The sequence below is a fragment of the Dendropsophus ebraccatus genome, chromosome 8, assembly GCF_027789765.1.
Source record: "Dendropsophus ebraccatus isolate aDenEbr1 chromosome 8, aDenEbr1.pat, whole genome shotgun sequence".
Taxonomy (NCBI): domain Eukaryota; kingdom Metazoa; phylum Chordata; class Amphibia; order Anura; family Hylidae; genus Dendropsophus; species Dendropsophus ebraccatus.
In genome coordinates, this window is record NC_091461.1 from 83,468,406 (window position 1) to 83,481,767 (window position 13,362).

General features: G+C 44.9%; 1 protein-coding gene across 1 annotated transcript in view; it reads right to left on the reverse strand.

Moving 5' to 3' along the window:
* Positions 1–13,362, reverse strand: part of ACY3 (aminoacylase 3) — a 43,175-nt gene that overhangs the window by 13,270 nt on the left and 16,543 nt on the right. Inside the window, exons 4-5 of the mRNA XM_069979242.1 lie at positions 7,169–7,262; positions 3,810–3,917 (exon numbers count right to left, since the gene is read on the reverse strand). Of these exons, the coding sequence (XP_069835343.1) occupies positions 3,810–3,917; positions 7,169–7,262 (202 nt within the window). The remainder of the gene's footprint in view (positions 1–3,809; positions 3,918–7,168; positions 7,263–13,362) is intronic.

Genomic DNA, 13,362 nt, shown 5'->3' on the forward strand with positions numbered 1-13,362 from the left:
TCAGACTGTGTCGCAGGGTTTTGAAGAGCATTGACATTGGTGGTGCTGTTGATGGAAAACGCATTCGCTAACCACCCAATTCCAGATCCTTTTATTATAACTACGGGCTATTTTTCAACAATTTGGTCAATGCTAACTATGAGGGTGGATGTGGGATGTGGGGATGCCCCCCCGCGCGCGATGCGATCGCGGAGGGGTGATCCCTGCTTCTGACCTGGGCCGGGGTCTGTGCCAGGAAGACTTCTAGTATAAGTGTAAAAAAAAAAAAGGGTTATTATTAATAAAAAGCCCTCTCCCTTAATAAAAGTTTGAATCACCCCCCTTTTCCCATGTTATAAATTAAAATAAATAAATAAACATGTTTTATATTGCCGTGTGCGTAATCACCCAAAATATTAATTTATTTCATTCCTGATCTCGCACGGTAAACGGCGTAAGCGCAAAAAAATCCCAAAGTGCAAAATTACGCATTTTTGATCACATCAAATCCAAAAAAATCAAAAGATCAAAAAGTCACATATGCGCAATCAAGGTACCGATAGAAAGTACACATCATGGCGCAAAAAATGACACCTCACACAGCCCCATAGACCATAGGATAAAAGTGTTATAAGCATGGGAATGGTGCGATTTTAGGGAACATATATTTGTTAACAATTGTATGAATTTTTTGAAAGCCATCAAATAAAAAGAAAGCGGCAAACGACGTAAAAACAATAAATAAAAATTTAAAAAAGTGTTGTTTTTTTTTTCATTTTCACTACACATTTCATTTTTTTTCTGCTTTTGCAGTGTACTTTATGAAAAAATTCAGCCCGTCATTGCAAAGTGCAATTAGTGGCGCAAAAAATAAGGGCTCATGTGGGTTTCTAGGTGAAAAGATGCAACTGCTATGGCCTTTTAAGCACAAGGAGGAAAAAACAAAAATGCAAAAATTTAAATTGGCCTGGTCCTCTAAGGGTTAATGGTAAATATTTGCTGTTATTGTAAAACAACGGCTGTTCTATTGAAATAATAGCAGTTACCTTTACCGTTATATGGCGGCCATCCACTCAATTTCAACATTGTGTGAACAGATCCTTTCTGTGTTTTAATCCACTCCTGGTTTTGGTTGCAATATGAAGACCACAATACTGACTGAAATATACGTAGTGTGAACCCAGCCAAATAATGAAGGCGTTGTATCATGGCAAGATACAATGGTGTAATAAAGTGTTTTTAATGTTTCTTTTCCAAAGTAAAAAATTTTTTTTTTTAGAATTATGTGTTTTATGAATTATATGAATTGTTAGAATAAAATTGTCACTATTTGGAAAAATTCTAGCTGCGCTTTGGTTAATGAACAGGTGTTGCCCCCCCCCCCCCCCCCCCCCCCCCCGTAATAAAAACAATGATCAGCCACAGATCATTTACTCATTGGCTAATTGTTCAGTTTTTACATAAACGCCACTTCAATCAATCTTTATGGCCGGGGACAGGGCAGATAGAAGCACACAGGGCTGCCCGTCTAACCCTTCCCACCAAAATAGGGTTGGCACCCTGTGGGGGCATCACTGTGGTTGCACTTCACTGTCCCACCTAAATCTTGATTATGCAAAAGAAGAGCCAGTGGAGCCTCATTTAAGAGTCTCTATACACAGGACTAGCCAGATATCCCTCTGGGAAGGACCCAGCCTGTACACTACTTTCTCTCTCACTTCTTGTCACACCACCCTATATAAGATGGGGGTTCCTTGTTCAGGGTGGTTAGTCAGTTGCAGTTGAGTTCTAGTGAGAGTCAACCAGCCAGTATGCTGTGCTGAATAGGTGAGGTAACCGTACACTAGGACCAACCCTTGTCTATGCCATGGTTTTCTTCAGTCAGGATAGTCACCCCCTAAGGAAAGAAGGATGGATTGATCCCCAGTAAGGCAAAGATGCTAAAAGCCAAGGCACCTTACGCTCGTACACTTGGGGATAATTTCAGTGGGAGCTCTACCCAAAGAAAAAGGCTTGGGACTCTTACTGCCTCACTTGGCGATATCCAAACTAGTGTAGGCAAAAGGTGGCTAGATACAAGAGATATCTAAACATGACTATGAGAAGTTCTTCAAGTACATCCCAGCAGAATACTGTTACTGCTTAGATAAGAGGTCCTACCCAGCCCATACACTACCCTTGCACAAAAGTCTTCACTTCTATTTTCTCAAGCCTACCTCAAGTATCTAAAGTGTACTGTATTTTTTGCACTAGCACCTGTGAGCAGAGTTTCCCTTATTATACCTTGTATTGCACTGAAGCTTTCCCAAGTAAAGTTAAACTACTGGTTAAGTTGGGACTCTGTCATCAATTATGTCACACCTTGCACCTGCGTCTCACACCAGTTCTACCAAGGTACAGTGCCTGTGTGTCCGGGGGTGAGTACTACCACTCCTGGCTACCATGACAAGTACTCCCAAAACACCAGAGCCCACAAGCTGCACACACCTGCAACCAGCGCTCTGGGCCATGGCATGAGCAGTTTTCATGGCAGCCAGAGGTCTTAACCTTATCTATGTGCTGTCCTATCAGCTGATAATAGAGTCTGCCTCAGAGTGGTGTAATGACTGATCAATGTTATCTTATGCAATAGCATAGCATTGATGTATTTGCAATGTGCATTGTAATGATTGCTTCATTTAATTAAAATAATATTGTACATTTGGACAGAGGCATTCATGTACAGTATTAAATATTACATATTGTTTGACGTGTGAAAATAAAAGTTATAAAAGTGGCTTTTAGGGGTCACTGTTCTATGGGTTTTCTGCTCCTCTGCCTGTTGTCAATACATCTTCCTTGATGACTACTGGAGAGCTTGGATAAAATACAGGAACATTAACAGCTCAGTGCTTTCTCCTGTGCTGTCAATCACAGTGCAGTGAGAGAGAGCTGACAGCTGCTGAGCCCAGCGTCATGCAGAATTGCTCTGTACAGGCAACAGGCTCAGCTCAAAACCTGCTTAACCTTATTACATGAGCTATAGAGAGGATACACTTAAGGGACCTGATTCAATTCCCCCAAAATCTTAAAGAACTGCCTACACTGACAATACCCCACACTGCCATACCATAAGAGTGGAGTGTGAGCCGATATATAGTGATATGTTAGTGAAGATCATCCCAACCAATACTGCAGTACCGGCCGGATGATCTTCATTTGTGCCGAATTAGGATGCGCCTGCATCCCAATTCACCATTGAACACAATGGAAAGTGCGGTCGGAGCTGCACTCTTCATTGTGTGACCGGTCAGGCTTGTACAGCTGCTGTTCAATGAATAGCGGCCGCACAAAACTGACATGTCAGTTTTTTGTACGGCCGCTAGCAGTCTCGGCTAGAATGTATACTTTGTGTATACACTCCGGCCGAGATCCCAGAGACTGCAGTACAACTTAAATTTCAATTGATTAATAGGAAACTCACGTTGTGTGAACATAGACTAAAACAGAAGCAGACTGAGCCGGTGATGGGCAGATAATACAAGATAAGGCAGATACTACAAGATGAGGCAGATACTTGTCAGTTGGCTCTGAGGTGCAATGCATGCTGGTAAATTTAGTCTTCTGGACGGCGCCATCTTGGATATAGACTGGCTTTTACAAAAACTTGTAGCTCAGGAACGGTGACAGCTAGAAAGATGACATATGGCTCAAAATACTCAGGGGGACTTGGTTAGTAAGACCAGCAAGGATTGGGAGAATTTCATTTTTTTAGCTTTTTGGTGGAATACCCCTTTAAATATCATTCCTCGGAATTTCACTGATAGATTTCTATACTTCGTCATCAGTACCTTGATTCAACTGATTGATAAAGTCCAAAGTTGATTTAACAAGTTTTTTCATATTTTGCAGTATGTCACCTCTGATAACTCCCTGTGGCTGTGGGCCTAGTTCAAAACCTAAAATGACAGAAACCATGATCAGCATAACCACATAGCAGGCGAATAGTCCTAATATTTCTATACAGAGAAGAAAAAAGGAGCACCTACAATCAGTGAAGACATCACCTATAATGGTACGTTCACCTATAATGGTACATTCGCAATTCCGAGCGGACTCCATTCAGAATTCTGCCTGTCTCAGTGTCTCAATGTATAGGGCATTTCGGCTCTCTGCTCAAAGAATTGACATGTCAATTCTTTCAGCAGAAGGCATCGGAAAGAGACACTGAGACAGGCGGAATTCCGAGTTGAGTCCACAGTGGGCATTAATCACTAAGGCCCAAAATAGGCTGGTCACTAAGTGGTTAATAATAATATTTCTTTATATAGTGCCCTGTTTATTACACTATTCATAAATCTGTAAATGTAAGGGGACACTTGAAACAGTTGAAACTGTTCTGTGTCTTGTTTTGTTTGTCCACTTTTCTCCAGAAACTGCACCACTCTTGTCCTCAGCTTTGCTGTGGTTTGACAGCTCAATTCTATTGAAGTAAATGGAGATAAATTGCAATACCACACACAACCTGGTGACAGGGTCTCGCTAACAGTTGCCATTTTAGCTCCTCCAGCTGCAACGTCACATACCTGGCTAATCAATTGACCGCTCACCCAATCAGTAACTGGGGCGGGACACTGCAGCTAGAGGAGCCGGGTACGTGACACAAAGATGCAGATCAAAAATTACAGCCATGAGCCGGCAGCGAGATATGGGAGCGTCGCAACGGAGGCAAGAGGATGGGTAAGTATACTTTGTTTATTATGTCCCGCACCTCTGTGCCTTTCTATTGTGGTGTTGCTATAACATGCATATGTCTGGCAAATTTATCAAAGATCTGGTGCAAGAGCTATATTAAATTCTGAAGAATCTGAAGGGATTGACTATATAATATGTAAAGTGACTGCTGTAGATGATTTACAGATATGTTAGGTTCTAAGTATGCTCCTGGCTGAAGTCAGCCAGCGACTTTAAAAAAAAAATGTACATGTCATAAATCTTCCTTGAATGCTAATTTATGCGCAAAGGTAAACATTATTTGTAGGGAGCAAATTAAAGCAGAAGTCTGAAGAAAATAATAACTTTCAAGCAGGTATGCACAGGGGGGAAAATGATAAATAAACACTACTTATGTCTCCTCGTGCCCCTGAAGCACCATATCACCAGTATCCAGTATCCCTGCCGGAACTCATTTTCCCCCCAAGTTTTGATGTCGTCATGACTTAGCTGATGGATTGCCTGCTCAGCAAATCAGTGACTGCAGTGGTGTCCTATACCAGTCACTGATTGGCTAAGTGGGCAATCCATCGTCCGAGTCATGACATCAGTGGAGCAAGAGATCGCCGAGACTGGCAGGGGTCCTACAGCGGTGGTTCTCCCTGCCCCTGTCTGCTTGAAAATTTTTATTTACTCCAGACTTGTCTGTTAATGCACATTTTCAGCAACCGAGAACGCATATAGATAGACACACTGGCTTCATAATCCTAAACCCTACACACAGGTAGTCTGCAGCTATCAGTCTGACCTACTATACCTACCTTTAGATTCACCGGCTGGTGGACTATAAGTAGTGAGGGGAAATCCAGATTTCTGTGGGCTAGATGGCCCTTTGTGCCTGTTCGTATGTTTCCACTATTGTCCTAGCACACCTATTGTCAGGTACTATGTGCATTTCTATGCTTTGGGCTGAAGGTCTGCACTTTACTATGCACCACTGGCAGGGCTGTCCAGGTTCAGCCAGTGACTCTATGTCAGATCAAGCCTTCTATGTCAGATCTTGCCTTAGGGTACGTTCATACTTACTTAAATAACTGAACACAGCATCAAATCTGCACCATCAAATCTGCTGCGGATCCTGTAGGTGTGAATGTACCCTTAAAGTATTCCTGTTCCAGTAACCAGTGTTAAAGCCTAAGGTGGGGCAACTACCACTAAGGGTTAACCTTGCCTATGTCTGAGGTGACCTTACTTCTTCTATCAAGTCAGGATGTTCCTACAACTCTGCCGTGGAGCATAGTGCAGTTAAAGCTGAAGTACTCTATTGGTATCTGCTCCGTCATCTCAGGCAATCTTAAGTGGCTAGCTACATCTAGTTGTGCAAGCTCGGGGCCCATGCTACTAGAACTGGCGCTCCGTGATCTCTCTAGTAAGAGGCGGTATTCTCCAACCTGTGAGTATGGGTTATTCTAATATCAAGTATGCTTTAGCCAAGTCACCCTGACTTGCTACTTTATAGGCAAGGTCCCCTTAATAGCCCATTAGCCTATCTAAGCAAATCAAGTCTAACTTAACAACCTAGAAGTTAAGCAAAGCCTATATTTACCTATATACCTAAGCACCCAGCTCAAGTGTTCTGTGTCGTCCACCTATTGTGAAAGGATTTACAATACTTTTTTTGATATCTTATTGCCAAATCTTTGCTACATTTTTTTATATTGTACTGAATCCTTAGTAAACTGTGCTTCTGTTTAAGTCTTGGACTCGACTTGATTACCTTGGACAAGTCTTGGTTACACCTACACCCCTTCTACCTCAAAGTCATGTGCCAGTGTATCTGTGGGTGGGCAACACCACTCCTGGCCATCGTGACAAGTGCCTAGTCGGTACACCTAGCTACTACGAGTTACTGCACAAAGAGCCTATGCTTAACGCTTTGCGATCACCCCGGTGTTCTTCTGCGCAGGGCTGTATTTACCACTAGGCACCTGTGGACAATGTGAAGACGGCTCTAATCATTGATTCAATGTGGACATATGTTTTAACCAGTTAAAAACCATGAAAAACGCAATTCAGGCAATGTTTCTACATGTAGAGAAATACATGTCGCCGAAACCAGGCTCCTCAAGATGGCGTCTTTAGGTTAAGTGCCTCGGGCAGCAGCAGCTGCTAATACAGCGCTGCTTCTACGGTGTCTCCAGTGTCCTCTACTAATCTCTGCCACTTCTTAAACGAACTCTCGGGAGTGACAGCCCATTCAGCCAATCACTGAATGAGAGGGGACAGTGACATGGCCAGTGAATGGCTGAGCGAGTTTGTCTCGGAAGTGGCGGCTGCTGTGCCCAGCGGAGGACACTGCAAAAGTTCGCGCAGAGGTAACCATAAGCATAAGGTAGGCTTTTTGTTATCTATCATATGCCTGCAGCACAAAATCAAAAATCTTTATGCACTGGATAACCCCTTTAAATGTGCCCTAAATGCAATTGCTTGTACTTACTAATGCCAGCTTTACCAACAGAAGGCAGATCATATAATTCTGATCCATGTTCAGTGTACACATATATTTGAGGGTTAAAATTAGGAAGATGGGTCTGAAAAAAAAAAAAACATTATAAGCATGAACATAAGGTTCCAACTCTTACTTTTGAAAATAACATTAAAGTATACTGAACTTCTTAATATATGGACTCCATAGATTCATTACTTAGCCCCTTAGTGAATGGCCTATTTTGGCCCTTAGTGACCAAGCAATATTCTTAGGCCGCATTCACAAGTTCTGTGTTCCGCACAGAACATATGCATATGTGCCGCAATGTAATGAAACAGCCACCGGCGCATATTCATACAGTTCCCCAGCTCCCAGCATCTTATCACAGATGCTGCTCAGGTGGGGGAGGGGGTCCCTTACAGGCAATTTAAGTCCGTGTTCTGTGCGGAACGGTGACTTCCATTAAAAAAAAAAAAAAAAGAAAAAGATTTTTTTTTTCTTCCTTTTTTTTTGGCGCACACAAAACCCTGGTTGACCACGTTTTTGCGCACATTAAAAGTAACCATTTCAAAACAGATAGATTAAACGGACTGCAAAAATGCAGTGTGAACTCAGCCTTACTTTTTTCATTGCTGCCTTCCAAGAGTTATACCATTGGTTTATTTTGGTCGACGTAGCCATATGAGGGCCTGTTTTTCTGCAGGACAAATTATTCGTTGTATTGGCACCATTTTGGGATTCATGTAACCTATTGATTGACTTTTAGTAACCATTTGTTGGAGAAATAGGGGGATCCTACATGTTTTATTTTAAAATTATTTATTTAAAAAAAAAATGTGTAGGACGCCCTCTCTTTTCTATAACCAGCCAGGTAAAAAACAAACAGCAGCAGCTTAGTAGTACCAGGGTGGGAAGGGCCATTTATTTTGGCCCTCCCCAGCCTAATAATACCAGCCTGCAGGGCCGTTTCTATAGCTGGGCGGGCCAGGTGATCACCTGGGGTGCCCAAAGCAGGGGGGTGCCAGTGGGAAGCCCCCCTCTCTGCTCAGTAGCAATCTATTGCACTCTGGATGGCGGGTAGGGGTCAGGGAGGGGGCATGGTGGCATTATCATTAGCTGAGCTGTGTAATTGAGTGCGTCCCCTCTCTGGACCTCTCTCTCTGCAGCACTGGAATTCTTCCAGCAGGCGCAGTGATGTGCCCACTGGAGGTTCCGTCCCAAGGCTGACAAGCAGGAGAAGGTAGAGGGAGCCACTCCATGCCTGGATTAGGTGAGTATGAGATGTTTTTTGTTGTTGTTTGTTTTTTAGCTAAGGGAAAAGCAGGTGACAATTAGCATGGGGCTAAGCAGTGAATAGGCATTATTGCTATGGATGGCACAGCAGGGAAGGCATTATTACTATAGGGGCAAAGCAGGGAAGGGGCATTTATGCTATGGATGGCACAGCAGAGAAGGCATTATTATTATGGATGGCACAGCAGGGAAGGCATTATTACTATAGCGGCAAAGCATGAATGGGCATTATTACTATGGATGGCACAGCAGGGAAGGTATTATTACTTCAGGGACAAAGTAATGAAGGGGCATTATTACTATATGGGGGGACAGCAGGGGGATTTATCACGATGCAGGGCACAGCAGGAGGCATTATTACTATATGGAGGGCACAGCAGGGGGCATTATTACTATGCCTGGGGGTGCATAGCAGGGGGAATTATTACTATATGGGGGCACAGCAGGAGGCATTAGGCATGTGGGCATTAGCTTACTGGGACTTTACGCTGTGATCACTCCTCATGGCCAAAGGAAGGAGAGAAAGTTAGTGAACGTATACAAAAAACGCTCAAAGCCTTCGACAGAGTGACTATCTACAGCGAAGCCCTACAGCAACCTTTGCCTTACCAGGGGACAATACAGCATCAGTGTTTTGTGCTTATTTGATGCTGTGTTGTTTTTCCATATGCAATGAATTCATGATACATTGTCCAATGTCCCGTGGTACGTGCTGGGGAAGTTATTAAATCCCAATGTCATTATAGTCTGCTTTATCATTATAAAGCAATCAGCTTAAGTAATACTGTAGCGCATAGCGATATTTTAATCTGCACTTTTCATGCTTATGCATATAGAAAGGACATAATAAAAGTTAAATTTTAACCACTGGGGAAAAATGGGTATATTAACTAATACTCTAGTACTGATTCCATTGTATCTATACCTCCCAGCGTGGTTAGGGTATATAATTGAAGACTAAGATGTTTGTCTGGCAGGTTCTAAAGAGATGAATTGTAGTTGGAAGAAATCATCATGGTGGTCTGGGGCGGATGGAGTGGAAAAGGAAAGCGACGCCTCACATCAAACAAGACATCACCCGTGAGTCACTGAATAACATTTTTTGTGTGTTTTGTGTAGAACGTTATTTGGTAGGGGTGCCCTAGGTTGCCATAATACACACACTGTTTCTTTCTAGCAAGGCCCCCTGGACCTTGCCATGTTCTGTAGTGATCAATAGTAGCTCCGCTTTAAATATCCCAGAGGGGGGGGGGTTGCTGGGGTAATAAAGGGGGGTTTAGTGTTAGCCATTTTATCGGTAAACACGAAGCCCCGACTTAGTAATGGATGCCGCCTATTAGGCAGTTTCCACTAATAAGCCTGTAAATAAATTTAAAAAACACAATACACCAAGATTTTTTTAAATTCAAATAAAACACCCCACACCCCTCATTTTATTTAACATTAAAGGAGAAATTCGGCAAAAACTATTTTTTAATATGTTACTACTTATGGAAAGTTAGACAAATTTCTAATGTACATTAATTATGTGAAATGCACATATAGGGCTATTTTCCTTAATTTAGTAGATCAGGGAGACTTCAGATTCTCTAAAAAAAACGTGACGTCACGAACCAGGGGTGTAATTACAATGGAGTGTCCAGCAGGGGGCGCACTATATATAGAAGTCAATGAGTACCAATGAGCAGGGAGAGAGAGAAGTGCATCCACCTCCCCCCCTGCTCGGTGCTGCTGTTGCTGCCACATATACACAGTACTACTACTCCCATTATCTGCTCATATTATAAGCAGATAATGGGGGAGTAGTACCTGTGCTATCCCCATAACGAACGCCGCCGCCACACAGCTGCTTGTCCCAAGAGCTTCAGGATGCCCCCTCCGCCGCTCCCCCTCCTCCTCCCAGCTAACAAGTTTTTACTATTGCGCCGATCATCACCGCCGATTGCCGCTGCTTACCGCCGTTTACCGCCTCTCACCACCGCTCACTGCCGCTGCTCTCTGCGCCCACATACCGCTTCCCGGTCCGCACTGCATGCCGGCCGGTGACAGGAAGCACCGGGAGCGCTGTGCTCCCTGTGGGGTGGGGGTGCTTCCTGTCCCCGGCCGGCATGCAGTGCGGAACGGGAAGCGGTATGTGGGCGCAAAGAGCAGCAGCGGTGAGCGGTGGTGAGCAGTGGTAAGTGGCGGCGATGATCGGCGCAATAGTAAGAACTTTTTAGCTAGGAGGAGGAGGGGGAGCGGCTGAGGGGACATGCTGAAGCCTTTGTGACAAGCAGCTGTGCTGCGGCGTTCGTTATAGGGATAGCACAGGTACTACTCCCCCATTATCTGCTCATAATATGAGCAGATAATGGGGGAGTAGTACTGTGTATATGTGGCAGCAGCAGCACAGAGCAGGGAGGGAGGGGGGAGGTAGATGCACTTCTCTCCCTCCCTGCTCGGTGCCATCCAAACGTACTGGTTAAATACATTTACGGATTACTTTGGGGAGCAAGGACACTTGCTCCCCAAAGTATTCCATAAATGTATTCAATCAAAAACATACTGTCTATTACATTTACAAACACATCCATTGTAATTCCAATGGAGTGTCCAGCAGGGGCGCACTATATATAGAAGTCAATGGTACTCATTGACTTCTATATATAGTGCGCCCCCTGCTGGACACTCCATTGTAATTACACATCCGGTTCGTGACGTCACGTTTTTTTTAGAGAATCTGAAGTCTTCATGATCTTCTAAATTAAGGGAATTAGCCCTATATGTGCATTTCCCATAATTAATGTACATTAGAAATTTGTCTAACTTTCCATAAGTAATAACATATTAAAAAATAGTTTTGCCCGGAGTTGTCCTTTAAAATCTGCCAGCCATCAACAGTGTGCCCACACCAGCAAGTAAGGGGTTAACCCCTTACTTGCTGGAGTTAGCAAGTGGGGGGAGGGGCAAGACACTAAGCAGTGAGGTGTGTCTGGCCCCTCCCCACTTGCGAAATCCAAGCAGAGGGGGGGGGGATTATATACATTACTAGGGGCATCCTAGAGGGGGGGTGGGGGTTATATACATTACTAGGGGTATCCTAGAGGGGGTGGGGGTTAAATGCATTACTAGGGGCATCCTGGAGGAAGGGGGGATCATATACATTACTAGGGGCATCCTAGAGGGGGTGGGGGTTAAATACATTACTAGGGGAATCCTGGAGTGGGGGGGGGGGGAATATATACATTACTTGGGGCATCCTGGAGGGAGGGAAGTTATATACATTACTAGGGGCATCCTGGGGGGGGGGGGGGGTTGTATACATTACTGGGGGCATCCTGGAGGGGGGGTTATATACACTACTAGGGGCATACTGGAAGGGGGGGCAACTACAGTATTAGGGGCATATTGGGGGGTTAACTACAATACTAGGGGCATCCTGAAGGGGGGGGCTATATACAGGGCCGGCTCCAGGTTTTTGTGGGCCCTTGGTCGAGAGAGCCTCGGCGGGCCCCTTCGAATAGCAAATTATATGGCATCATTGTTAGAGGGTCTCTAGCTCTTGATTCTGTGTAGGGGATCAGCTGTGTTATATACTTATTATCCCCCCTCCTGTTTGAGTGTGTATATATCTATCTCTCGAGCACATATATACACACACTCATACAGTAGGAGGATAATAAGTATATAATACAATGCTGTATACATACACAGAATGGAGAGATATATACACACTCATACAGAAGGATAAAAAGTATATACTACACTGCTGATTACCTTTTTTTACCTCGGGGCACACCTACCAAATAAAGTTTGACAAAATAACGAAAAAAACAACAAACATAATTCGGTAACTCACAGGTGACGTCTTCTTTGATCTGATGCGATCGCTCTCCGTTTCCTCGCCATCCGGCCCAGACCACCATGATGATTTCTTCCAGCTACAATTCTTCTCTTCAGAACCTGTGAGACAAACATCTTAGGCTCCGCACATTTCCAGCAACTTCCTTCCCTTTTCCCCACCCATAGGCTCCTATACATTAGTAACTCCGCTGCTTGGTGCCATGTGCAGTAAAGTAAGAAGGTTTGTGTCCCCATGCTGTGCCCCCATATAGTAATAATGCCCTCTGTCCCCATAGTAATGACCCCTGCCCTGACCCATAGTAGATGTCCCCTGCCCTGTCCCATAGTAGATTCCCCCTGCCCTGTCCCATAGTAGATGACTCCTACCCTGTCCCATAGTAGATGACCCCTACCCTGTCCCATAGTAGATGACCCCTACCCTGTCCCATAGTAGATGGCCCCTGTCCCATAGTAGATGCCCCCTCCTCTGCCCCATAGTAGATGACCCCTACCCTGTCCCATAGTAGATGACCCCTACCCTGTCCCATAGTAGATGGCCCCTGCCCCATAGTAGATGCCCCCTGCTCTGCCTTAACACAAAACAAAAAATCATACTCACCTAATCCAAGGGACGGTCCTCTTCTTCCTGGCTTCTCCCTTCTGTGCGCCGCAGGGACGGATCCGCTAGCAGGCGCGATTACGTCATCGCTCTGCGCCTGCTGAGGGGATCACGTCCTGAAGCGCTGCGGAGGAAGGCCCAGCCCAGGACGTCATTGAGGACGTCGCATCCGCCCAGCAACGCCACACCCCCCGGATGTCGCCAGCAATGCGGCCCGCCGCATCCCCCGTACTCACTGTCGGCCATTGCTGGCGATATCCATTGGCTCATTGCTCGGGCAAGTGCCGGGGGGCCCCTTGAGCGGCTGTGGGCCCCGGCACTTGCCCGAGTACGCCACGTGCTGACGCCGGCCCTGGCTATATACATTACTTGGGGCATCCTGGAGGGGGGGGGGGGTTATATATATTACTAGGGGCATCCTGGAGGGGGGCTATATACATTACTAGGGTCATCCTGGAAGGGGGGGGGT